At 37.9% G+C, this 26,567-nt stretch overlaps 1 protein-coding gene across 1 annotated transcript; it reads right to left on the reverse strand.

Annotated features, from left to right (window-relative positions):
* Positions 1-4,390: 4,390 nt before the first annotated feature.
* LOC310942664 (netrin receptor DCC-like) lies at positions 4,391-18,959 on the reverse strand (the record flags this gene model as incomplete). Its single annotated transcript, XM_083908080.1, has 7 exons — positions 4,391-4,482; positions 5,832-6,113; positions 7,650-7,934; positions 15,997-16,275; positions 17,527-17,586; positions 17,776-18,060; positions 18,899-18,959. The coding sequence occupies 7 exons, from the start codon at positions 18,957-18,959 to the stop codon at positions 4,391-4,393; spliced, it is 1,344 nt and encodes a 447-aa protein (XP_083764206.1).
* Between the last annotated feature and the right edge of the window lie 7,608 nt (positions 18,960-26,567).

The following is a 26,567-nucleotide window of genomic DNA, read 5'->3' on the forward strand; positions in this document are numbered from 1 at the left end:
GGGTCAAAGTGTTAATATTTAACTTGATTAACATGGGAATGTCTTTCATTAAGGTTAAAATCACTTTAGGTTAAGGTAAGGGTTACTTTATCAAAGTTAGCATCACTTTAGCTTCAGGTAAGGTTATTTTATCAAGGTTAGCACCACTTTAGCTTAAGGTAAGGATTGTTTTATTAAATTAAGATCACTTTGGCTTAAGCTAAGGGTTACTTTTATCAAGGTTAGCATCACTTTAGCTCAAGCTAAGGGTTACTTTATCAAGGTTAGCATCACTTTAGCTTAGGGTAAGGGTTACTTTATCAAGGTTAGCATCACTTTAGCTTTACGTAAGGGTCACTTTATCAAGGTTAGCATCACTTTTGTTTAAGCTAAGGGTTACTTTATCAAGGTTAGCATCACTTTAGCTTTACGTAAGGGTTACTTTATTAAGGTTAGCATCGCTTTAGCTTAAGCTAAGGGTTACTTTATCAAGATAAAACATAATAAAACACTGTCGCAATAAAGCGATCGTCATCGTTTCGTCATAATCGTAAACGTGTTAATATTTAACCTGATTAACGTGGAAATGTCTGAAGTTCATATTGTTTTACTTCTCAGAGCCACCAGGGGGAGCCTGTGTCTTTTCACTCATGACAGGACTCGGGTAAAAACTATGGATCCCGTCTATGACGTGAACCAGTCCCGTCTGTAAATGATGATCTTTGTGTTTTTGTCTCACTCACCAACAACAAGAGCAATGTGTGATCTTCTGCGTGGCTGATGAAAGGGAAAATCACAGGTGTAGCTTCCACTGTCAGTCACCTTTGTCGCTCTGATAACTACAGAGGCGTTACCGACCTGCAGCTCTTGTGCAAAATGAAAGACTCGTCCTCTGAAGTCTTGGTCTTGGTTTGTGGGGTTGTTGTTGTAGTGAGTGCCCCGATCGTACATGAACACCTCCTTCTGACCGTCCTTCTTCCAGTCAAACAGCTCCTGCTTGATGCTCCTGCTGCCGAAGGAACAGCTTAAAAGTGCATCGTCCCCTTCACTCACCACCATCTTGATGACGTCTGGAGCTGGAAGACACATGGGTTCACACGCAGAGTAATCACATTACTAGGGTTAAGATCACGTTAGCTTAAGCTAAGGGTTACTTTAGCAAGGGTAGCATCACTTTAGCTTAAGGTAAGGGTTACTTTAGCAAGGTTAGCATCACTTTGGCTTAAGGTAAGGGTTACTTTATCAAGGTTAGCATCACTTTGGCTTAAGGTAAGGGTTACTTTATCAAGGTTAGCATCACTTTAGCTTAAGGTAAGGGTCACTTTATCAAAATTAGCATCACTTAAACTTAAGGTAAGGGTTACTTTATCAAGGTTAGCATCACTTTGGCTTAAGGTAAGGGTTACTTTATCAAGGTTAGATTCACTTTGGCTTAAGGTAAGGGTTACTTTATCAAGGTTAGCATCACTTTAGCTTAAGGTAAGGGTCACTTTATCAAAATTAGCATCACTTAAACTTAAGGTAAGGGTTACTTTATCAAGGTTAGCATCACTTTGGCTTAAGGTAAGGGTTACTTTATCAAGGTTAGCATCACTTTGGCTTAAGGTAAGGGTTACTTTATCAAGGTTAGCATCACTTTAGCTTAAGGTAAGGGTCACTTTATCAAAATTAGCATCACTTAAACTTAAGGTAAGAGTTACTTTATCAAGGTTAGCGTCATTTTAGCTTAAGGTAAGGGTTACTCTTAAGGCAAGGGTTACTTTAGCAAGATTAGCATCACTTTAGCTTAAGGTAAGGGTTACTTTATCAAGGTTAACATCACTTTAGCTTAATGTAAGGGTTACTTTATCAAGGTTAGCATCACTTTAGCTTAAGGTAAGGTTACTTTATCAAGGTTAACATCCCTTTAGCTTAAAGTAAGGGTTACTTTATCAAGGTTAACATCACTTTAGCTTAAGGTAAGGGTTACTTTATCAAGGTTAACATCACTTTAGCTTAAGGTAAGGGTTACTTTATCAAGGTTAACATCACTTTAGCTTAAGGTAAGGGTTACTTTATCAAGGTTAGCATCACTTTAGCTTAAGGTAAGGGTCACTTTATCAAAATTAGCATCACTTAAACTTAAGGTAAGAGTTACTTTATCAAGGTTAGCGTCATTTTAGCTTAAGGTAAGGGTTACTCTTAAGGCAAGGGTTACTTTAGCAAGATTAGCATCACTTTAGCTTAAGGTAAGGGTTACTTTATCAAGGTTAACATCACTTTAGCTTAAGGTAAGGGTTACTTTATCAAGGTTAACATCTGTTAGCTTAAGGTAAGGGTTACCCTTAAAGTAAGAGTTACTTTAGCAAGATTAGCATCACTTTAGAATGAAAGAGAAGGAAGGAAAACAAACACAGCTACAATAAGACACAGCGCCACCTGCTGGAGTCACAGCACAGTTTCTGTGTGGATTCACAATTGAGACAGAGATGTTTCGAGAAGATGGAGACCACGCCCTGCATCACACACACACACACACACACACACACACACACACACACACACACACACACACACACACACACACACACACACACACACACAGCAGCAGTGACGTCACATGTAAAGTCTCTCGCGCACACACACACACACACACTGCAGCAGTGACGTCACATGTAAAGTCTCTCTCTCACACACACACACAGTGTTACTTTTCTCACCGCTGTCGTCATCAGTCGTTGAAACGTCACAGACCAGCACGAGGACAAGAAGCAGCTCCATAGTTGTCCACAGAGTCACGTGACCGTCCATCATCGCTGTCCCGTCACTTTAACGTGTTTGAATAACGAGGCTTCAGCCGCTGCTCTTAACTACTGACCAAGACACGCCCACTGGGGGCGGGACCACGCCCACTAACCGGAACACCGACCCACGCACTCGAGCGTTTGTCGCTTCTCTCGAGAACACTTTCACTTTACTTCACTTCCGGATATGAAGTATGGAGGATTACAAGTGCCACACAAACAGTGACGCAGCATTTTGTTCATTCATTAGAGTTTATGACATTCATTATTAATGTTTAATTAAAGTTAACGATGGTTAATAAATGCTTAATTACAGTGAAGTAAAGCTTATTCTGCACATTTATGAAGTCAAAGTTAAGTGATGCATGTTTTACACTTTACAATAAGGCTCACAAGGAGCATTAATAAAGCTAACCTTATCTTAACTAAATGTTATTATACTTTAATTAAGTGTCACTTAAGGGAAACTTTACAGACACAGAATTTATCATGAGCTCAGATTTTAAAATGGCCGCCGTCATGTTTAGTCTCAGAGTGAAAAGACAGAAACAATAACAACACATTTGTTGTTGTCTTCATGTTTATTTGTCAGATGTGATTCAGTGGAGATGAAACAGTAGAAAGTGAACCTGAATGACTCTGGATCAGCATCAACAACAAACAAGAAAAGTCCAGAAAAACAACAACAAAAACAAGGTAAACAATAATAATAATTAAATAAAAATCACATTATGATCAACTTCAAACTTCTCTCACTTTAATTGTTTCTATCAAGTTGACTTTGATTTGGGATTTAAAAACAGAAACGTGGCGACACATCTGTGGGTCCAGAGCCAGAGTTTGAGAACCACTGGTTAAAGTCATGATGATGATGATGATGATGTCACGGGAGGATGAGTGTGAGGTCATCATGACGTCATCATGACGTCGTCGTAAATAATGTACAGAAGCTTCAGGTGGTGTCCACTGTCCTATCAGACGATGACATCACTGATGAGACGACAGTCCATCGTCTTCCAAAACCTTGACAACGTGACCTTTGACCTTACTGTTACCATGGTGAAGGAGGTCAGAGGTCAAAGGTCACAGACTGGCCTCATCAGTGGGGACTCTGGACATTGTTGGTTGATCTGCAGCAAGAAAAAAAGACGATAAACGGAGAGAAAACAGTGTAAACAAGTGTTTGTGTTGTTCTATAATCTCTTTATGATTTTAATGAAATATTAAAACATTATTTAAACTTACTGTTTTTACATTTGTGCCATAAAAACAGAGCAACACCACCAATAAGAAGAGTCACGACAACTGCACCAACAACTACACCAATAACCATTCCTCCAGTGTAATTCTCTGAAACATAAAGTAAAACATCACTTTTATTCATTGACAAAAACACAGATTTTTTAGCTCAGAGACACAGGAGCTGCTGCTCTGCTGCCCTCGTGTGGTCACTTTGTGTCACTGAGCTAAATCTGAATTTTAAACACCGACTTTCTTTTTGACTAAAATCAGATGTTTGAACTTCACTGATGGAGGCAGCAGTGGATCAACAAACTCCTGAGAGCCGCGACGTTAAAGAAATGACTGATGATTTTCTCTGTGGACTTTGGTGTGACAGAGTGAGTGGTTCACTCGTTCATCTTCTCCCTCTTTATCTCGATGAACTCGTAATGAAAAGACAAAGGTGACTCACCAGAGGCTCGTGGCTCTGCATCTGCACCTGTGAACACAGAGGTTTGATCAAAACACACTTTTCTGTCACTAGATTGTTCTGTGGAGTTCCCCAGGGTTCTATTCTGGGACCATTATTATTTCTGATTTATATCAATTATTCCATCACCTGCTTTATCACGAGAATTTGAGCGCGTTACATGATATAAACTGAATAAATTCTAATATTTGATGGATTTTAGGGAGTTTTAGTTGATTTATCTGAACACAAGGTTTTCAAAACACAGAAGTCACTAAATAAAGACATTTAAACGTATTAATGTTTGCAGCAGTGGATCAACAAACTCCTGTGAGCCGTGACGTTAAAATCACTGATTTTCTCTGTGGACTTTGGTGTAGACAGAGTGAGCGGTTTATAAACGTATAGATCTTATCGCGTTTATTTCCGTGTTAACGGCAGAACCAGTTTGTGCGGTTTTCCTCAGAAGAGCTGAGCTGTTAAACTCACCCACTCACTGTCTTTGGTCACACACAGATCTTAAGAATGTTCATTTCTCAGACATCATTAATCGTCATTTATCTAGATCTTTGTTTTGACTTTACTCGCTCGTTGTTCTGCACGGAATCTCACGTCAACATCAGAGAGACAGAGACAGAGGACAATGAGGCCTTTCATTGTTTTTTTTTCCAAATTCAAGAACTTTCCAGGATTTCAAGGCACATTGAGCCCATGTCCATTTACGGCAATTTTCAATAACTTTCAAGGGTCTTTTATTTCCACAAGGACTTTAAGGACCTGTGTGAACCCTGAAGTGACATCAGTGGCAGGATACATTGACTTTCAAGGGCCTGGACTTGTTTTTCCCAAATTCACAAACTTTCAAGGATTTCAAGGACCCATGAACATCAGTGAAATGAGACATTTACCTAAATATCAACTTATTTCTTTCTTGCACAAAATTCAAGCCCTTTTAATAACCCATGTCTATTAAGGGCAATTTTCAAAAACTTTCAAGGGCCTTGAATTTGTATTCAAGTACCAATGGGAACCTTGAAGTGACACCAGTGGCAGGATACATTGACTTTCAAGGACATGGATTTTCTTTTTCCACCCAAATTCACAAACTTTCAAGGATTTCAAGGAGCTGTGTGAACCCTGACATACTGGTGCTAACCTAGCCTAGCCTAGCCTAGCAGTGAGTTTAGCAGTGATGTGTCCTCTCTGTCCCTCTGAGTCTCATGTGGGCGGAGTCAAACACAAACAGCGAAAGTGAACGACGTGAATGTGACACAACTGTTACACAATCACACTGAAGGAGAGGATTTTAGAGTTTAGGGAAAGAAAGAAAAACAACTATGTGAAAATTATAATTATTATAATATTATTATGAAACTCACCGGGAAGAACAGGGATTAGTGTTTCCTCAAAAACCCTGTGGTTGATTTCCTCCTGTGTGGCGACACACTGATAGTAGTCAGTCTTGGTCACAGTAGTTTGAAGGATGATGTCGTAGCTGCCTCCTCTTTCAGAAACCTGTGGTTCTTCAGCAGGAACAATGTTTCCAGCTCTGTCCTGAAAATGGACTTTAGGTTTAGGAGAAGAACCAAGAACTTCACACTGAAGCTGAACTCCTTTTTCTGTTTCACTGAGTATTTTGATGTATGGTTTTGTAGCTGCACCTGTGAACATAAACAAACAAAAAAGGAAATAATAATGAATATCTACAGGTTTAAATGTAGAAAAACCTGATCTAATATCAGGAAAAATCTGATTTGAATCTGATATTCTGAACGTAACCTGCTCAGGTTTGATGTTAAAGTTGCCAAAGTTAAACTGTTATTTAAAGCAGATGATCCATGTTGTGTTAATAATTATAAACATATCTATCCTGACTTGTTTTATATATAAAAACTATTGTAAAAACAGATTCTTTTATCATTTAGATTCCAGTTCATTTCCTTATAAACATCAGTGTGGTTTTCACAAACACTGACTTCTGTCTTTGAAAAGAATGAATTTTCTTGACGCATTTTTATTGATATTAAAAAAAAAAAAAAAAAAAAGCTTTTGATTCAGTGAACCATCAAATTATGTGAGTAAATAATTGTACAAATACAGTTTTAATGGTGTAAAATAACATTATATCACAAACATGAATCAGTTTGTCTGTTTTCAGGTTTGATTTTCTCACTAAACTAAACTAGATTGTTCTGTGGAGTTCCCCAGGGTTCTATTCTGGGACCATTATTATTTATGATTTATATCAATTATTACATCACCTGCTTTATCACGAGAATTATAATGTGTTTCATGGTATAAACTACATAAATTATTATATTTAATGGAAAATAAATTGTACTTTTGTGGAGTTTTAGTTGATCAGTTTGTGCTGGAGAGAACAAACTGACTGAGGTTTGAAGGAAAATTCATAAATCTATTGCTATAATAAGAAAAGTTTGGTTTTTGTTCCCACAAACTGTCTTTTTAACTCTTTATTATAGTTATATAAAGTGATTTTCTCTTTACTGTTGACGACACACGTGTGAAGATGTAAACGACGTTATCTTTGAAGTTAAAATGGGATAAAACATGAAATATATTATAATTATTATTATTATTATTATGGTGTGGTTGTGAAAACATGTTGAATTTAAATCAGGGTAAAAACTAACATCAAATCAGAAACACTGAGTGTTTTTCTTTGTGTCATCAGTGACACGTTGACTCAGTGTTCACTTTATTAGGTACACCTGTACAATCTGATGCTGTTCTGCCATAGACTCCACTGTCATGATGCGTTTAATGTCCTGTTTGTTTGTCCACACTCACAGATGATGTGGATTCAGTCACGTGTTTGAGTCAGTGATGATGTTGTGCTGCAACGATTCACTGATTATTAATCAATAACTACATTAATCTGCAACTATTCTGTGATTTTTGGAAGATTTAAAACAAGTTCTCAGACTTTTTAGCTTCTTAAATGTGAATATTTTCTTTCTTTGCTTCTAATAACAAAACTATTTTTTAAATTCAAATGTTTATCTATCCTTCAATTATACAGGTGATCTCACAAAGACACTGGGTTTCATTGCTCTAGTTACTGACAGACTGTTCTGACCCAGTTTAGGACAATTTTTAAATCACAAACATCTTCATCCAACGTTACTTTGAGTTCAGACTCAACATTATTGGAACAAAAAAGTAGAGAAACTCACCAGGAACAGGAACAATGATGAGTGTCTCCTCAAAAACCCTGTGTTTGATCTCCTCCTGTGTGGCGACACACTGATAGTAGTCAGTCTTGGTCACAGTAGTTTGAAGGATGATGTCGTAGCTGCCTCCTCTTTCAGAAACCTGTGGTTCTTCAGCAGGAATAATGTTTCCAGCTCTGTTCTGCCAATGGACGACTGGTTTTGGAAAAGCACCGAGAACCTCACACTGCACCAGAACGCCATCAGGTGTTTCAGCAAGTGTTCTGGTTACTGGTTTTGGAGCTGCACCTGCGAACACAGTGTCAACAGAAGATACTGTGAGACAAGTAGAAAGATAACCTTGGTTCTTTGTTCATATTTCCTCTGCTTGATAGTTTTGGGTTCAGAAAGAGAAAATTGCAGCAGAAACATTAATCAACATTCAAACTATCTGTGTAGATTCTTGTTCATCCAGGTCAAAGGTCATCAAAGGTCAGTGAATCAGGAGCAGCTGCACTTTGGAGATTTCTTTCTTTAAGTTCTCTACAAGTCCAGTTTCGACTTTTGAAGATTTTTCCAAAGAATCAAACATTTTAACATATTCCAGGTTGTGTCTAGGTTTCTGACGTATATCATGACAGAAACTGTAGAGCTAATAACAATAAATCAATATTTAATTTCAAGGTATTGTGTAATAATTTTCCTTAATAGCAATTTAACGAAGGGTAAATGTAAATTGACATGATGAATAACTCATAATCACATGAAATGTTTGTCATCTTTAGTCTAATTAAAAATCAACTGTTCAATTCAGTGAGGAAAAAAACCCTGTAATTATCAGTTAGTGACAATTATGAGATTTTATCATGTCATGTTAAGATCATATCCTTTGGTAAAAATATCCAACAACAACAGAAACAAACATTCTTTAGCTAAAAAACATGAAAACAGGTCAATTTCAGAAGAAAACATGTAAAATTCGTTGATAAAAAGTTAATGAAGAAACAGATATTTTATATTTTAGCAGTAAAAGAAGCAAAAACATGAAAAACCTCAGAGTCAAACACGAAAGTGTTGATTTATTTCAACTAAAGTCAACTTTCTAACAGGTGAACTTTGACCTGAAAACCTAAAAACAGCTCAGACTCACCTGGGATTTGGGCTCTGGGTTTTAAGATAGGATCTAAAAGGGAGGGAAAAAAAAGAAAATATACAACGTTAGTGTTTGTGTGACATCGTACATTTAATAAAAAAATGAGATTATGGACAAAATAATAGACATTTTTAACATAAAAAGAGGTATAAAAAAAAGAACAGAGTGTGGTTGAAGTTTGCAGCACATTTCCAGATGAGACTGGTTTGAGTCAGTAAACACATCACACAGTTTTCTGCTGTCACTCACAAACCTGCTCATAATTCATTCATTTATACAGAAACACATTGACATCATTCACTGTGTCAACATTAGGGATGTGATGATTTATCACAATTTAATCACATGTGACAATAAAACGCTGTCGCAATAAAGCGATCGACATCGTTCCGTGATCATCGTAAACGGGTCAAAGTGTTAATATTTAACTTGATTAATGTGGAAATGTCATTAAGGTTAAAATCACCTTAGGTGACCACTTTAGCTTAAGGTAAGGGTTATTTTATTAAATTATTATCACTTTAGCTTAAGCTAAGGGTAACTTTATCAAGGTTAGCATCACTTTAGATTAAGCTAAGGGTAACTTTATCAAGGTTAGCATAACTTTAGCTTCAGGTAAGGTTACTTTATCAAGGTTAACGTCACTTTAGCTTAAGGTAAGGGTTACTTTATTGAATTAAGATCACTTTAGCTTAAGGTAAGGGTTACTTTATTGAATTAAGATCACTTTAGCTTAAGCTAAGGGTTACTTTATCAAGCTTAGCATCACTTTAGCTTACGGTAAGGATAACTTTATCAAAGTTAGCATCACTTTAGCTTAAGGTAAGGTTACTTTATCAAGGTTAACATCCCTTTAGCTTAAAGTAAGGGTTACTTTATCAAGGTTAGCATCACTTTAGATTAAGCTAAGGGTAACTTTATCAAGGTTAGCATAACTTTAGCTTCAGGTAAGGTTACTTTATCAAGGTTAACGTCACTTTAGCTTAAGGTAAGGCTACTTTATCAAGGTTAGCACCACTTAAGCTTCAGGCAAGGGTTACTTTATTAGGTTAAGATCACTTTAGCTTAAGGTAAGGGTTATCTTATTGAATTAAGATCACTTTAGCTTAAGCTAAGGGTTACTTTATCAAGCTTAGCATCACTTTAGCTTAAGGTAAGGATAACTTTATCAAAGTTAGCATCACTTTAGCTTAAGGTAAGGTTACTTTATCAAGGTTAACATCCCTTTAGCTTAAAGTAAGGGTTACTTTGTCAAGGTTAGCATCACTTTAGCTTAATGTAAGGGATACTTTATCAAGGTTAGCATCACTTTAGCTTTACGTAAGGGTCACTTTATCAAGGTTAGCATCACTTTTGATTAAGCTAAGGGTTACTTTATCAAGGTTAGCTTCGCTTTAGATTAAGCTAATGGTTACTTTATCAAGATAACAATAAAACACTGTCGCAATAACGTGATCGTCATCGTTTTGTGATAATCGTAAACGGGTCAAAGTGTTAATATTTAACTTGATTAACGTGGAAATGTCTGACGTTCATATTGTTTTATTTCTCAGAGCCACCAGAGGGAGCCTGTGTCTTTTCACTCATGACAGGACTTGAGTAAAAACTATGGATTAATGTAAGGGATACTTTATCAAGGTTAGCATCACTTTAGCTTTACGTAAGGGTCACTTTATCAAGGTTAGCATCACTTTTGATTAAGCTAAGGGTTACTTTATCAAGGTTAGCTTCGCTTTAGATTAAGCTAATGGTTACTTTATCAAGATAACAATAAAACACTGTCGCAATAACGTGATCGTCATCGTTTTGTGATAATCGTAAACGGGTCAAAGTGTTAATATTTAACTTGATTAACGTGGAAATGTCTGACGTTCATATTGTTTTATTTCTCAGAGCCACCAGAGGGAGCCTGTGTCTTTTCACTCATGACAGGACTTGAGTAAAAACTATGGATCCAGTCTATGACGTGAACCAGTCCCGTCTGTAAATGATGATCTTTGTGTTTTTGTCTCACTCACCAACAACAAGAGCAATGTGTGATCTTCTGCGTGGCTGATGAAAGGGAAAATCACAGGTGTAGCTTCCACTGTCAGTCACCTTTGTCGCTCTGATAACTACAGAGGCGTTACCGACCTGCAGCTCTTGTGCAAAATGAAAGACTCGTCCTCTGAAGTCGGGGTCTTGGTCTTGGTTTGTGGGTTTGTTGTTGTAGTGAGTGCCCCGATCGTACATGAACACCTCCTTCTGACCGTCCTTCTTCCAGTCAAACAGCTCCTGCTTGATGCTCCTGCTGCCGAAGGAACAGCTTAAAAGTGCATCGTCCCCTTCACTCACCACCATCTTGATGACGGCTGGAGCTGGAAGACACATGGGTTCACACGCAGAGTAATCACATTACTAAGGTTAAGATCACGTTAGCTTAAGGTAAGGGTTACTTTATCAAGGTTAGCATCACTTTGGCTTAAGGTAAGGGTTACTTTATCAAGGTTAGCATCACTTTGGCTTAAGGTAAGGGTTACTTTATCAAGGTTAGCATCACTTTAGCTTAAGGTAAGGGTCACTTTATCAAAATTAGCATCACTTAAACTTAAGGTAAGGGTTACTTTATCAAGGTTAGCAGCACTTTGGCTTAAGGTAAGGGTTACTTTATCAAGGTTAGCATCACTTTGGCTTAAGGTAAGGGTTACTTTATCAAGGTTAGCATCACTTTAGCTTAAGGTAAGGGTCACTTTATCAAAATTAGCATCACTTAAACTTAAGGTAAGAGTTACTTTATCAAGGTTAGCGTCATTTTAGCTTAAGGTAAGGGTTACTCTTAAGGCAAGGGTTACTTTAGCAAGATTAGCATCACTTTAGCTTAAGGTAAGGGTTACTTTATCAAGGTTAACATCACTTTAGCTTGATGTAAGGGTTACTTTATCAAGGTTAGCATCACTTTAGCTTAAGGTAAGGGTTACTTTATCAAGGTTAACATCAAGTTAGCTTAAGGTAAGGGTTACTTTATCAAGATTAACATCTGTTAGCTTAAGGTAAGGGTTACTCATAAGGCAAGGGTTACTTTAGCAAGATTAGCATCACTTTAGCTTAAGGTAAGGGTTACTCATAAGGTAAGGGTTACTTTATCAAGATTAACATCACGTTAGCTTAAGGTAAGGGTTACCCTTAAAGTAAGAGTTACTTTAGCAAGATTAGCATCACTTTAGAATGAAAGAGAAGGAAGGAAAACAAACACAGCTACAATAAGACACAGCGCCACCTGCTGGAGTCACAGCACAGTTTCTGTGTGGATTCACAATTGAGACAGCGATGTTTCGAGAAGATGGAGACCACGCCCTGCATCACACACACACACACACACACACACACACTGCAGCAGTGACGTCACATGTAAAGTCTCTCGCGCACACACACACACACACACTGCAGCAGTGACGTCACATGTAAAGTCTCTCGCGCACACACACACATACAGTGTTACTTTTCTCACCGCTGTCGTCATCAGTCGTTGAAACGTCACAGACCAGCACGAGGACAAGAAGCAGCTCCATAGTTGTCCACAGAGTCACGTGACCGTCCATCATCGCTGTCCCGTCACTTTAACGTGTTTGAATAACGAGGCTTCAGCCGCTGCTCTTAACTACTGACCAAGACACGCCCACTGGGGGCGGGACCACGCCCACTAACCGGAACACCGACCCACGCACTCGAGCGTTTGTCGCTTCTCTCGAGAACACTTTCACTTTACTTCACTTCCGGATATGAAGTATGGAGGATTACAAGTGCCACACAAACAGTGACGCAGCATTTTGTTCATTCATTAGAGTTTATGACATTCATTATTAATGTTTAATTAAAGTTAACGATGGTTAATAAATGCTTAATTACAGTGAAGTAAAGCTTATTCTGCACATTTATGAAGTCAAAGTTAAGTGATGCATGTTTTACACTTTACAATAAGGCTCACAAGGAGCATTAATAAAGCTAACCTTATCTTAACTAAGTGTTATTATACTTTAATTAAGTGTCACTTAAGGGAAACTTTACAGACACAGAATTTATCATGAGCTCAGATTTTAAAATGGCCGCCGTCATGTTTAGTCTCAGAGTGAAAAGACAGAAACAATAACACATTTGTTGTTGTCTTCATGTTTATTTGTCAGATGTGATTCAGTGGAGATGAAACAGTAGAAAGTGAACCTGACTGACTCTGGATCAGCATCAACAACAAACAAGAAAAGTCCAGAAAAACAACAACAAAAACAAGGTAAACAATAATAATAATTAAATAAAAATCACATTATGATCAACTTCAAAAATATTCACATTGATTTAAATCAGAACTCACTCACAGCGAGTTAGCTGCTAGTTTGGTCTTTTAATGTAAATAAAACATATATATATAGATGAGTCAGTGTGTAGCTAGTTAGCGTAGCCACTTCTCCAGCATGTTTCCACGTCTTCAGACTGTCACAGTAAATATGTGTCAGTGTGTACGATCATGTGACCTCCTCTTTAACATGTGACCATCAAACCACTGGAGCTTCTTTGGTCCAAGTCTCTTTGAGCTTTAAACACTAAACAAAGAAAAAGTGCTGAGTCACTGTGTGATTCTTTATCTTTTCTTCTTCTTCTTCTTCTTCTCTCACTTTCTTTGTTTCTATCAAGTCGACTTTGATTTGGGATTTAAAAACAGAAACGTGGCGACACATCTGTGGGTCCAGAGCCAGAGTTTGAGAACCACTGGTTAAAGTCATGATGATGATGATGATGATGATGATGATGATGTCACGGGAGGACGAGTGTGAGGTCATCATGACATCATCATGACGTCATCACAAATAATGTACAGAAGCTTCAGGTGGTGTCCACTGTCCTATCAGACGATGACATCACTGATGAGACCATGTCACATGACGCTGAATCGTTTTCTGATCAACGTCAGTTTCGGATCATTTTAGATGACCTTTGACCTTACTGTTACCATGGTGAAGGAGGTCAGAGGTCAAAGGTCACAGACTGGCCTCATCAGTGGGGACTCTGGACTTTGTTGGTTGATCTGCAGCAAGAAAAAAAAGACGATAAACGGAGAGAAAACAGTGTAAACAAGTGTTTGTGTCGTTCTATAATCTATTGATGATTTTAATATAAAAACATTATTTAAACTTACATTTATTACAGTGGATGATCCGAGTTTTTACGAGCACAAACAGAACAACACCAACAATAAGAAGAATCACGACTGCAACTACAACACCAACAGCAATCATTCCTCCAGTGTAATTCTCTGAAACAAAGTAAAACATCACTTTTATTCATTGACAAAAACACAGATTTTTTAGCTCAGAGACACAGGAGCTGCTGCTCTGCTGCCCTCGTGTGGTCACTTTGTGTCACTGAGCTAAATCTGAATGTAAACACCATTTTTTTTTTACTAAAATAAGACGTTTGAACTTCACTGATGGAGGCAGCAGTGGATCAACAAACTCCTGAGAGCCGTGACGTTAAAAAAATGACTGATTTCCTCTGTGGACTTTGGTGTGACAGAGTGAGCGGTTCACGCGTTCATCTCCTCCCTCTTTATCTCGATGAACTCGTAATGAAAAGACAAAGGTGACTCACCAGAGGCTTGTGGCTCTGAAGCTGCACCTGTGAACACAGAGGTTTGATCAAAACACACTTTTCTGTCACTAGATTGTTCTGTGGAGTTCCCCAGGGTTCTATTCTGGGACCATTATTATTTCTGATTTATATCAATTATTCCATCACCTGCTTTATCACGAGAATTTGAGCGTGTTACATGATATAAACTAAATAAATTCTTATATTTGATGGATTTTAGGGAGTTTTAGTTGATTTATCTGAACACAAGGTTTTCAAAACACAGAAGTCACTAAATAAAGACATTTAAACATATTAATGTTTGCAGCAGTGGATCAACAAACTCCTGTGAGCCGTGACGTTAAAATCACTGATTTTCTCTGTGGACTTTGGTGTAGACAGAGTGAGCGGTTTACAAACGTATTGATCTTATCGCGTTTATTTCCGTGTAAACGGCAGAACCAGTTTGTGTGGTTTTCCTCAGAAGAGCTGAGCTGTTAAACTCACCCACTCACTGTCTTTGGTCACACAGAGATCTTAAGAATGTTCATTTCCCAGACATCATTAATCGTCATTTATCTAGATCTTTGTTTTGACTTTACTCGCTCATTGTTCTGCACGGAATCTCACGTCAAAATCAGAGAGACAGAGACAGTGGACAGTGTCCACAACACAGTCCTAGTGATTATGTCTCCATGTTTGTCCTGAGTAAACCTCGTCTACGTACATCAAACAACGCAGGGTATGAAACAGTAGGTGGCGCTGTCACAAACGAGGTAGACCTTTACCTAAATATCAACTTCACTTCTTTACTGCACAGAATTCAAGCACTTTCAATGACCCATGTATATTTTAGGGCAACTTTCAAATATTTTTAAGGGCCTTTCATTGGTTTTTTTTTCCAAATTCAAGAACTTTCCAGGATTTCAAGGCACATTGAGCCCATGTCCATTTACGGCAATTTTCAATAACTTTCAAGGGTCTTTTATTTCCACAAGGACTTTAAGGACCTGTGTGAACCCTGAAGTGACATCAGTGGCAGGATACATTGACTTTCAAGGGCCTGGACTTGTTTTTCCCAAATTCACAAACTTTCAAGGATTTCAAGGACCCATGAACATCAGTGAAATGAGACATTTACCTAAATATCAACTGATTTCTTTCTTTCACAAAATTCAAGCACTTTTAATAACCCATGTCTATTTAGGGCACTTTTCAAAAACTTTCAAGGGCCTTGAATTTTTTTTCAAGGACCCATTGGAACCTTGAAGTGACATCTGTGGCAGGATACATTGACTTTCAAGGACATGGATTTTTTTTTTCCACCCCCTAATTCTCAAACTTTCAAGGATTTCAAGGAGCCGTGTGAACCCTGACATACTAATGCTAACCTAGCCTAGCTTAGCCTAGCAGTGAGTTTAGCAGTGATGTGTCCTCTCTGTCCCTCTGAGTCTCATGTGAGCGGAGTCAAACACAAACAGCGAAAGTGAACGACATGAATGTGACACAACTGTTACACAATCACACTGAAGGAGAGGATTTTAGAGTTTAGAGAAAGAAAGAAAAACAGACTATGTGTAAATTATCTGAATATATAAGTAGAGACACAATGAAACTCACCATGAACAGGTACATATGTTTCCCCAGAAACTCTATGTTTGATCTCCTCCTGTGTGGCGACACACTGATAGTAGTCAGTCTTGGTCACAGTAGTTTGAAGGATGATGTCGTAGCTGCCTCCTCTTTCAGAAACCTGTGGTTCTTCAGCAGGAACAATGTTTCCAGCTCTGTCCTGAAAATGGACTTTAGGTTTAGGAGACGCTCCTTTAACAGAACACTGAAGCTTGACTCCATCTGCTGTTTGACCTAGTATTTTGGGGATCGGCTCTGGAGCTGCACCTGTGAACATAAACACACAAAAAAGGACATAATAATGAATATTTACAGGTTTAAATGTAGAAAAACCTGATCTAATATCAGGAAAAATCTGATTTGAATCTGATTTTCTGAACGTAACCTGCTCAGGTTTGATGTTAAAGTTGTTAAAGTTAAACTGTTATTTAAAGCAGATGATCCATGTTGTGTTAATAATTATAAACATATCTATCCTGACTCGTTTTATTTATATATATAAACATTTTAAAAAACTATTGTAAAAACAGATTCTTTTATCATTTAGATTCCAGTTCATTTCCTTATAAACACCAGTGTGGTTTTCACAAACACTGACTTCTGTCTTTGAAAAGAATGAATTTTATTGACGCATTTTTATTGATATTTAAAAAAAAAAGCTTTTGATTCAGTGAACCATCAAATTATGTGAGTAAATAATTGTACAAATACAGTTTTAATGGTGTAAAATAAAATTATATCACAAACATGAATCAGTTTGTCTGTTTTCAGGTTTGATTTTCTCACTAAACTAAACTAGATTGTTCTGTGGAGTTCCCCAGGGTTCTATTCTGGGACCATTATTATTTCTGATTTATATAAATTATTACATCACCTGCTTTATCACGAGAATTATAATGTGTTACATGGTATAAACTACATAAATTATTATATTTAATGGAAAATAAACTGTACTTTTGTGGAGTTTTAGTTGATCAGTTTGTGCTGGAGAGAACAAACTGACTGAGGTTTGAAGGAAAATTCATAAATCTATTGTTATAATAAGAAAAGTTTGGTTTTTGTTTCCACAAACTGTCTTTTTAACTCTTTATTATAGTTAGATAAAGTGTTTTTGTCTTGACTGTTGACGACACACGTTATCTTTGACGTTAAAATGGGATAAAACATGAAATATATTATTATTATTATTATTATTATTATGGTGTCGTTGTGAAAACATGTTGAATTTAAAATCAGGGTAAAAACTAACATCAAATCAGAAACACTGAGTGTTTTTCTTTGTGTCATCAGTGACACATTGACTCAGTGTTCACTTTATTAGGTACACCTGTACAATCTGATGCTGTTCTGCCATAGACTCCACTGTCATGATGCGTTTAATGTCCTGTTTGTTTGTCCACACTCACAGATGATGTGGATTCAGTCACGTGTTTGAGTCAGTGATGATGTTGTGCTGCAACGATTCACTGATTAATAATCAACAACAACTCTATTCTGATCTGATAACCTTAACCCTACCCTTACATTTACCTAAAGGTTTCTTCTTCTGTGGTGGGCAGCAGCTGATGACAGATGGAACTGAAGTGTGGAGAGCACCAGCATTTATATGTAGTTACTTATAAACCACACGTCTGTTCACGTTTTAGATTCAGTCCTGAAACCTGAGAGCTGAATCTACATATCCACACCGTTTTCATCCTGATTTTACATTCACAAGTCTTCATTATTCTTAAACATGAGTAAAGAATCAAAAGAAATAAACCTCACCTGGGACAGGAACAGAAACATACGTCTCCTCAAAAACCCTGTGTTTGATTTCCTCCTGTGTGGCGACACACTGATAGTAGTCAGTCTTGGTCACAGTAGTTTGAAGGATGATGTCGTAGCTGCCTCCTCTTTCAGAAACCTGTGGTTCTTCAGCAGGAACAAAGTTTCCAGCTCTGTCCTGAAAATGGACGACTGGTTTGGGGAAAGCACCGAGAACTTCACACTGAAGATGAAATCCATCTGCTGTTTCACTGAGTGTTTTGATGTATGGCCTTGGAGCTGCACCTGTGAACACAGTGTAAACAGTACATAATGTGAGACAAGTAGAAAGATAACATGTAAAATAATATTTTCTCTGCTTGACGTCGTTTATGGTTTGAGAGAAAGAGAAAATTGCAGCAGAAACATTAATCAACATTCAAACTATCTTTGTAGATTCTTATTCATCCAGGTCAAAGGTCAGTGAATCAGGAGCAGCTGCACTTTGGAGATTTCTTTCTTCAAGTTCTCTATAAGTAAAGTTTTTACTGATTCAGTGACTTTTGAAGATTTTTCCAAAAAATCAAACATTTGAACATATTCCAGGTTGTGTCGAGGTTTCTGACGTATATCATGACAGAAACTGTAGAGCTAATAACAATAAATCAATAATTAATAAAGATATTGTGTAGGAATTTTCCTCAATAACAATTTAACAAAGGGTTAATATAAATTGACATTATGTAAAACTCATTATCACATGAAATGTTTGTCATCTTTAGTCCAATTAAAATTCAACTGTTCAATTTCAATTCAGTGGAGGAAAAAAACACTGAAAAACACAATTATGAGATTCTATCATGTCATGTTTAGATCATATTCTTTGGTAAAAATGTCCAACAACAACAGAAACAAACTTCCTTTAGCCATAAACCATGAAAACAGGTCAATTTCAGAAGAAAACATGTAAAATTCGATGATAAAAAGTTCATGAAGAAACAGATATTTTATATTTTATCAGTGAAAGAAGCAAAAACATGAAAAACCTCAGAGTCAAAGATGAAAGTGCTGATTTATTTCAACTAAAGTCAACTTTCTAACAGGTGAACTTTGACCTGAAAACCTAAAAACAGCTCAGACTCACCTGGGATTTGGGCTCTGGGTTTTAACCCTTTGAGGCGCGGAGGTTGCCTGCGACCCGACATTTACCCGTAAAACTCAACAAATACATCAACTCTATGTTTACATGTTGACTCTGAACCTAAATACACACATATTATAGCTCGTTTGAAAGCTCAGCGGCTCGTTTTGACGGAGAATTGGAGCATTTTCACGGGGGATTTACGACAGAACAACACGAGCGTCTGACTTTACGGCAGTAAACAGTTTACAAACTCACCTGCTAGCATGTCTCACCGCAGTTTGAGACATTTTTAACCGGAAAAACAGACGTTTAAAGACAGACTGGGCTCATTTTAAACAACATAACAAACACAAATTGAGTCAAAGTGCGTTAAAATGAAGCGGAAGTGAAAAATAAACGGAATAAAAGCGGATTAAGTCCGTTGTTCGCTTTTTAACGCTGCTCCTCAAACTTCCGAAACAACGTCATTTCTGTTCAGTTTAATTAGTTGGTAAAATATTTGACCAATCATGTTCAGTGTCTCTGGAATCAGGACACGCCCACAAACAAAAAGAGCCAATCAGCTTCTTCCTACGAACTAAACTGACGAACCTGACGAACTTTTAACTCCGTCAGCCAATCACAAGTGAGCATCCTTCCACGAGCCCCACATGACTTTGATTGACAGCTGCTTCCGTCCAATAGGAAGTGAGCACCGTGAAAACACCGGGAGTTCGTCGCCAGGCAAATTACCTGTGTGACCATATATGGAAGTGGACGTTACTGGACAACCGGTGACAGTGGGACGTTTCACATCACAGAGAAACGTGATTATCGGTCCAAAGACACGAGATTTAACGAGACTAAACGAGTCAATCTTCATCTAAATGTCAACAACGTCTTCTTTTAGTCAACGTTGACATTTAGAGACAGTTTTTCAGCGACATTAAAGACGTTTATCGTCACTATTTGGCGACTTTGGAGAAGTTTTCTCCAACTCTGTGGCCCTCTGATGGAGATGATCGGTACTGCACTTTGTCAAATATCTCAGAGCCACTTCAGTGCATCAACATGAAACTTGGTGCAGATGCTGAAGACGAGTGGACGCAGAGATCCTGTGAATTTCAGCCTGATAGCTCTGATTATGACTGATTTGTTGTGCTTTGAGTGTGAATTAAAGAGCAGAGAAGGAGAAAAGTGGTGTTTTTGTCTGTTTAATGCTCGACTACATGAAGTGTGTGAGAGCTGTGAGTGAGATCAACACACCTGATGGAACTTATGACAGTTTGTTTACAGTGATGCGGCTGAAAATGCATCACTTCCTCCTGGTCTTGGTATTAATGGCTGTTTAAAATGCTAAAGTGTTCAGAGACTGAAGTGCGCATGAGAAAAATGGGCCCTAAGAGGTTAAGATAGGATCTAAAAGGGAGGGAAAAAAAGAAAATATACAACGTTAGTGTTTGTGTGACATCGTACATTTAATAAAAAAATGAGATTATGGACAAAATAATAGACATTTTTAACATAAAAAGAGGTATAAAAAAAAGAACAGAGTGTGGTTGAAGTTTGCAGCACATTTCCAGATGAGACTGGTTTGAGTCAGTAAACACATCACACAGTTTTCTGCTGTCACTCACAAACCTGCTCATAATTCATTCATTTATACAGAAACACATTGACATCATTCACTGTGTCAACATTAGGGATGTGATGATTTATCACAATTTAATCACATGTGACAATAAAACGCTGTCGCAATAAAGCGATCGACATCGTTCCGTGATCATCGTAAACGGGTCAAAGTGTTAATATTTAACTTGATTAATGTGGAAATGTCATTAAGGTTAAAATCACCTTAGGTGACCACTTTAGCTTAAGGTAAGGGTTATTTTATTAAATTATTATCACTTTAGCTTAAGCTAAGGGTAACTTTATCAAGGTTAGCATCACTTTAGATTAAGCTAAGGGTAACTTTATCAAGGTTAGCATAACTTTAGCTTCAGGTAAGGTTACTTTATCAAGGTTAACGTCACTTTAGCTTAAGGTAAGGGTTACTTTATTGAATTAAGATCACTTTAGCTTAAGGTAAGGGTTACTTTATTGAATTAAGATCACTTTAGCTTAAGCTAAGGGTTACTTTATCAAGCTTAGCATCACTTTAGCTTAAGGTAAGGATAACTTTATCAAAGTTAGCATCACTTTAGCTTAAGGTAAGGTTACTTTATCAAGGTTAACATCCCTTTAGCTTAAAGTAAGGGTTACTTTATCAAGGTTAGCATCACTTTAGATTAAGCTAAGGGTAACTTTATCAAGGTTAGCATAACTTTAGCTTCAGGTAAGGTTACTTTATCAAGGTTAACGTCACTTTAGCTTAAGGTAAGGCTACTTTATCAAGGTTAGCACCACTTAAGCTTCAGGCAAGGGTTACTTTATTAGGTTAAGATCACTTTAGCTTAAGGTAAGGGTTATCTTATTGAATTAAGATCACTTTAGCTTAAGCTAAGGGTTACTTTATCAAGCTTAGCATCACTTTAGCTTAAGGTAAGGATAACTTTATCAAAGTTAGCATCACTTTAGCTTAAGGTAAGGTTACTTTATCAAGGTTAACATCCCTTTAGCTTAAAGTAAGGGTTACTTTGTCAAGGTTAGCATCACTTTAGCTTAATGTAAGGGATACTTTATCAAGGTTAGCATCACTTTAGCTTTACGTAAGGGTCACTTTATCAAGGTTAGCATCACTTTTGATTAAGCTAAGGGTTACTTTATCAAGGTTAGCTTCGCTTTAGATTAAGCTAATGGTTACTTTATCAAGATAACAATAAAACACTGTCGCAATAACGTGATCGTCATCGTTTTGTGATAATCGTAAACGGGTCAAAGTGTTAATATTTAACTTGATTAACGTGGAAATGTCTGAAGTTCATATTGTTTTATTTTTCAGAGCCACCAGGGGGAGCCTGTGTCTTTTCACTAATGACAGGACTTGAGTAAAAACTATGGATCCAGTCTATGACGTGAACCAGTCCCGTCTGTAAATGATGATCTTTGTGTTTTTGTCTCACTCACCAACAACAAGAGCAATGTGTGATCTTCTGCGTGGCTGATGAAAGGGAAAATCACAGGTGTAGCTTCCACTGTCAGTCACCTTTGTCGCTCTGATAACTACAGAGGCGTTACCGACCTGCAGCTCTTGTGCAAAATGAAAGACTCGTCCTCTGAAGTCGGGGTCTTGGTCTTGGTTTGTGGGGTTGTTGTTGTAGTGAGTGCCCCGATCGTACATGAACACCTCCTTCTGACCGTCCTTCTTCCAGTCAAACAGCTCCTGCTTGATGCTCCTGCTGCCGAAGGAACAGCTTAAAAGTGCATCGTCCCCTTCACTCACCACCATCTTGATGACGGCTGGAGCTGGAAGACACATGGGTTCACACGCAGAGTAATCACATTACTAAGGTTAAGATCACGTTAGCTTAAGATAAGGGTTACTTTAGCAAGGGTAGCATCACTTTAGCTTAAGGTGAGGGTTACTTTATCAAGGTTAGCATCACTTTGGCTTAAGGTAAGGGTTACTTTATCAAGGTTAGCATCACTTTGGCTTAAGGTAAGGGTTACTTTATCAAGGTTAGCATCACTTTAGCTTAAGGTAAGGGTCACTTTATCAAAATTAGCATCACTTAAACTTAAGGTAAGGGTTACTTTATCAAGGTTAGCATCACTTTGGCTTAAGGTAAGGGTTACTTTATCAAGGTTAGCATCACTTTGGCTTAAGGTAAGGGTTACTTTATCAAGGTTAGCATCACTTTAGCTTAAGGTAAGGGTCACTTTATCAAAATTAGCATCACTTAAACTTAAGGTAAGAGTTACTTTATCAAGGTTAGCGTCATTTTAGCTTAAGGTAAGGGTTACTCTTAAGGCAAGGGTTACTTTAGCAAGATTAGCATCACTTTAGCTTAAGGTAAGGGTTACTTTATCAAGGTTAACATCACTTTAGCTTGATGTAAGGGTTACTTTATCAAGGTTAGCATCACTTTAGCTTAAGGTAAGGGTTACTTTATCAAGGTTAACATCAAGTTAGCTTAAGGTAAGGGTTACTTTATCAAGATTAACATCTGTTAGCTTAAGGTAAGGGTTACTCATAAGGCAAGGGTTACTTTAGCAAGATTAGCATCACTTTAGCTTAAGGTAAGGGTTACTTTATCAAGATTAACATCACGTTAGCTTAAGGTAAGGGTTACCCTTAAAGTAAGAGTTACTTTAGCAAGATTAGCATCACTTTAGAATGAAAGAGAAGGAAGGAAAACAAACACAGCTACAATAAGACACAGCGCCACCTGCTGGAGTCACAGCACAGTTTCTGTGTGGATTCACAATTGAGACAGAGATGTTTCGAGAAGATGGAGACCACGCCCTGCATCACACACACACACACACACACACACACACACACTGCAGCAGTGACGTCACATGTAAAGTCTCTCGCGCACACACACACACACACACTGCAGCAGTGACGTCACATGTAAAGTCTCTCGCGCACACACACACATACAGTGTTACTTTTCTCACCGCTGTCGTCATCAGTCGTTGAAACGTCACAGAGCAGCACGAGGACAAGAAGCAGCTCCATAGTTGTCCACAGAGTCACGTGACCGTCCATCATCGCTGTCCCGTCACTTTAACGTGTTTGAATAACGAGGCTTCAGCCGCTGCTCTTAACTACTGACCAAGACACGCCCACTGGGGGCGGGACCACGCCCACTAACCGGAACACCGACCCACGCACTCGAGCGTTTGTCGCTTCTCTCGAGAACACTTTCACTTTACTTCACTTCCGGATATGAAGTATGGAGGATTACAAGTGCCACACAAACAGTGACGCAGCATTTTGTTCATTCATTAGAGTTTATGACATTCATTATTAATGTTTAATTAAAGTTAACGATGGTTAATAAATGCTTAATTACAGTGAAGTAAAGCTTATTCTGCACATTTATGAAGTCAAAGTTAAGTGATGCATGTTTTACACTTTACAATAAGGCTCACAAGGAGCATTAATAAAGCTAACCTTATCTTAACTAAGTGTTATTATACTTTAATTAAGTGTCACTTAAGGGAAACTTTACAGACACAGAATTTATCATGAGCTCAGATTTTAAAATGGCCGCCGTCATGTTTAGTCTCAGAGTGAAAAGACAGAAACAATAACAACACATTTGTTGTTGTCTTCATGTTTATTTGTCAGATGTGATTCAGTGGAGATGAAACAGTAGAAAGTGAACCTGAATGACTCTGGATCAGCATCAACAACAAACAAGAAAAGTCCAGAAAAACAACAACAAAAACAAGGTAAACAATAATAATAATTAAATAAAAATCACATTATGATCAACTTCAAAAATATTCACATTGATTTAAATCAGAACTCACTCACAGTGAGTTAGCTGCTAGTTTGGTCTTTTAATGTAAATAAAACATATATATATTGATGAGTCAGTGTGTAGCTAGTTAGCGTAGCCACTTCTCCAGCATGTTTCCACGTCTTCAGACTGTCACAGTAAATATGTGTCAGTGTGTACGATCATGTGACCTCCTCTTTAACATGTGACCATCAAACCACTGGAGCTTCTTTGGTCCAAGTCTCTTTGAGCTTCAAACACTAAACAAAGAAAAAGTGCTGAGTCACTGTGTGATTCTTTATCTTTTCTTCTTCTTCTTCTCTCACTTTAATTGTTTCTATCAAGTTGACTTTGATTTGGGATTTAAAAACAGAAACGTGGCGACACATCTGTGGGTCCAGAGCCAGAGTTTGAGAACCACTGGTTAAAGTCATGATGATGATGATGATGATGATGATGATGATGTCACGGGAGGAAGAGTGTGAGGTCATCGTGACATCATCATGACGTCATCGTAAATAATGTACAGAAGCTTCAGGTGGTGTCCACTGTACTATCAGACGATGACATCACTGACGAGACGTCAGTCCATCGTCTTCCAAAACCTTGACAACGTGACCTTTGACCTTACTGTTACCATGGTGAAGGAGGTCAGAGGTCAAAGGTCACAGACTGGCCTCATCAGTGGGGACTCTGGACTTTGTTGGTTGATCTGCAGCAAGAAAAAAAAAAGACGATAAACGGAGAGAAAACAGTGTAAACGAGTGTTTGTGTCGTTCTATGATCTATTTATGATTTTAATGAAATATTAAAACATTTAAACTTACTGTTTTTACATTTACGCCATAAAAACAGAGCAACGCCAACAATAAGAAGAGTCACAACTGCACCGACAACGATACCAATAACCACTCCTCCAGTGTAATTATCTGAAACACAAAGTAAAACATCACTTTTATTCATTGACAAAAACATAGATTTTTTTTAGCTCAGAGACACAGGAGCTGCTGCTCTGCTGCCCTCGTGTGGTCACTTTGTGTCACTGAGCTAAATCTGAATTTTAAACACCGACTTTCTTTTTTACTAAAATCAGACGTTTGAACTTCACTGATGGAGGCAGCAGTGGATCAACAAACTCCTGAGAGCCGTGACGTTAAAAAAAATGACTGATTTCCTCTGTGGACTTTGGTGTGACAGAGTGAGCGGTTCACGAGTTCGTCTTCTCCCAATTTATCTCGATAAACTCGTAATGAAAAGACAAAGGTGACTCACCAGAGGCTCGTGGCTCTGCAGCTGCACCTGTGAACACAGAGGTTTGATCAAAACACACTTTTCTGTCACTAGATTGTTCTGTGGAGTTCCCCAGGGTTCTATTCTGGGACCATTATTATTTCTGATTTATATCAATTATTCCATCACCTGCTTTATCACGAGAATTTGAGCGCGTTACATGATATAAACTAAATAAATTCTTATATTTGATGGATTTTAGGGAGTTTTAGTTGATTTATCTGAACACAAGGTTTTCAAAACACAGAAGTCACTAAATAAAGACATTTAAACGTATTAATGTTTGCAGCAGTGGATCAACAAACTCCTGTGAGCCGTGACGGTAAAATCACTGATTTTCTCTGTGGACTTTGGTGTAGACAGAGTGAGCGGTTTATAAACGTGTTGATCTTATCGCGTTTATTTCCGTGTAAACAGCAGAACCAGTTTGTGTGGTTTTCCTCAGAAGAGCTGAGCTGTTAAACTCACCCACTCACTGTCTTTGGTCACACACAGATCTTAAGAATGTTCATTTCTCAGACATCATTAGTCGTCATTTATCTAGATCTTTGTTTTGACTTTACTCGCTCATTGTTCTGCACGGAATCTCACGTCAACATCAGAGAGACAGAGACAGTGGACAGTGTCCACAACACAGTCCTAGTGATTATGTCTCCATGTTTGTCCTGAGTAAACCTCGTCTACGTACATCAAACAAGGCAGGGTATGAAACAGTAGGTGGCGCTGTCACAAACGACCTAAATATCAACTTCACTTCTTTACTGCACAGAATTCAAGCACTTTCAATGACCCAGGTCTATTTTAGGGCAACTTTCAAATACTTTTAAGGGCCTTTCATTGTTTTTTTTTCCAAATTCAAGAACTTTCCAGGATTTCAAGGCACATTGAGCCCATGTCCATTTACGGCAATTTTCAATAACTTTCAAGGGTCTTTTATTTCCACAAGGACTTTAAGGACCTGTGTGAACCCTGAAGTGACATCAGTGGCAGGATACATTGACTTTCAA

This window comes from Microchirus variegatus (assembly GCF_963457635.1).
Source record: "Microchirus variegatus genome assembly, chromosome: 21".
NCBI lineage: Eukaryota > Metazoa > Chordata > Actinopteri > Pleuronectiformes > Soleidae > Microchirus > Microchirus variegatus.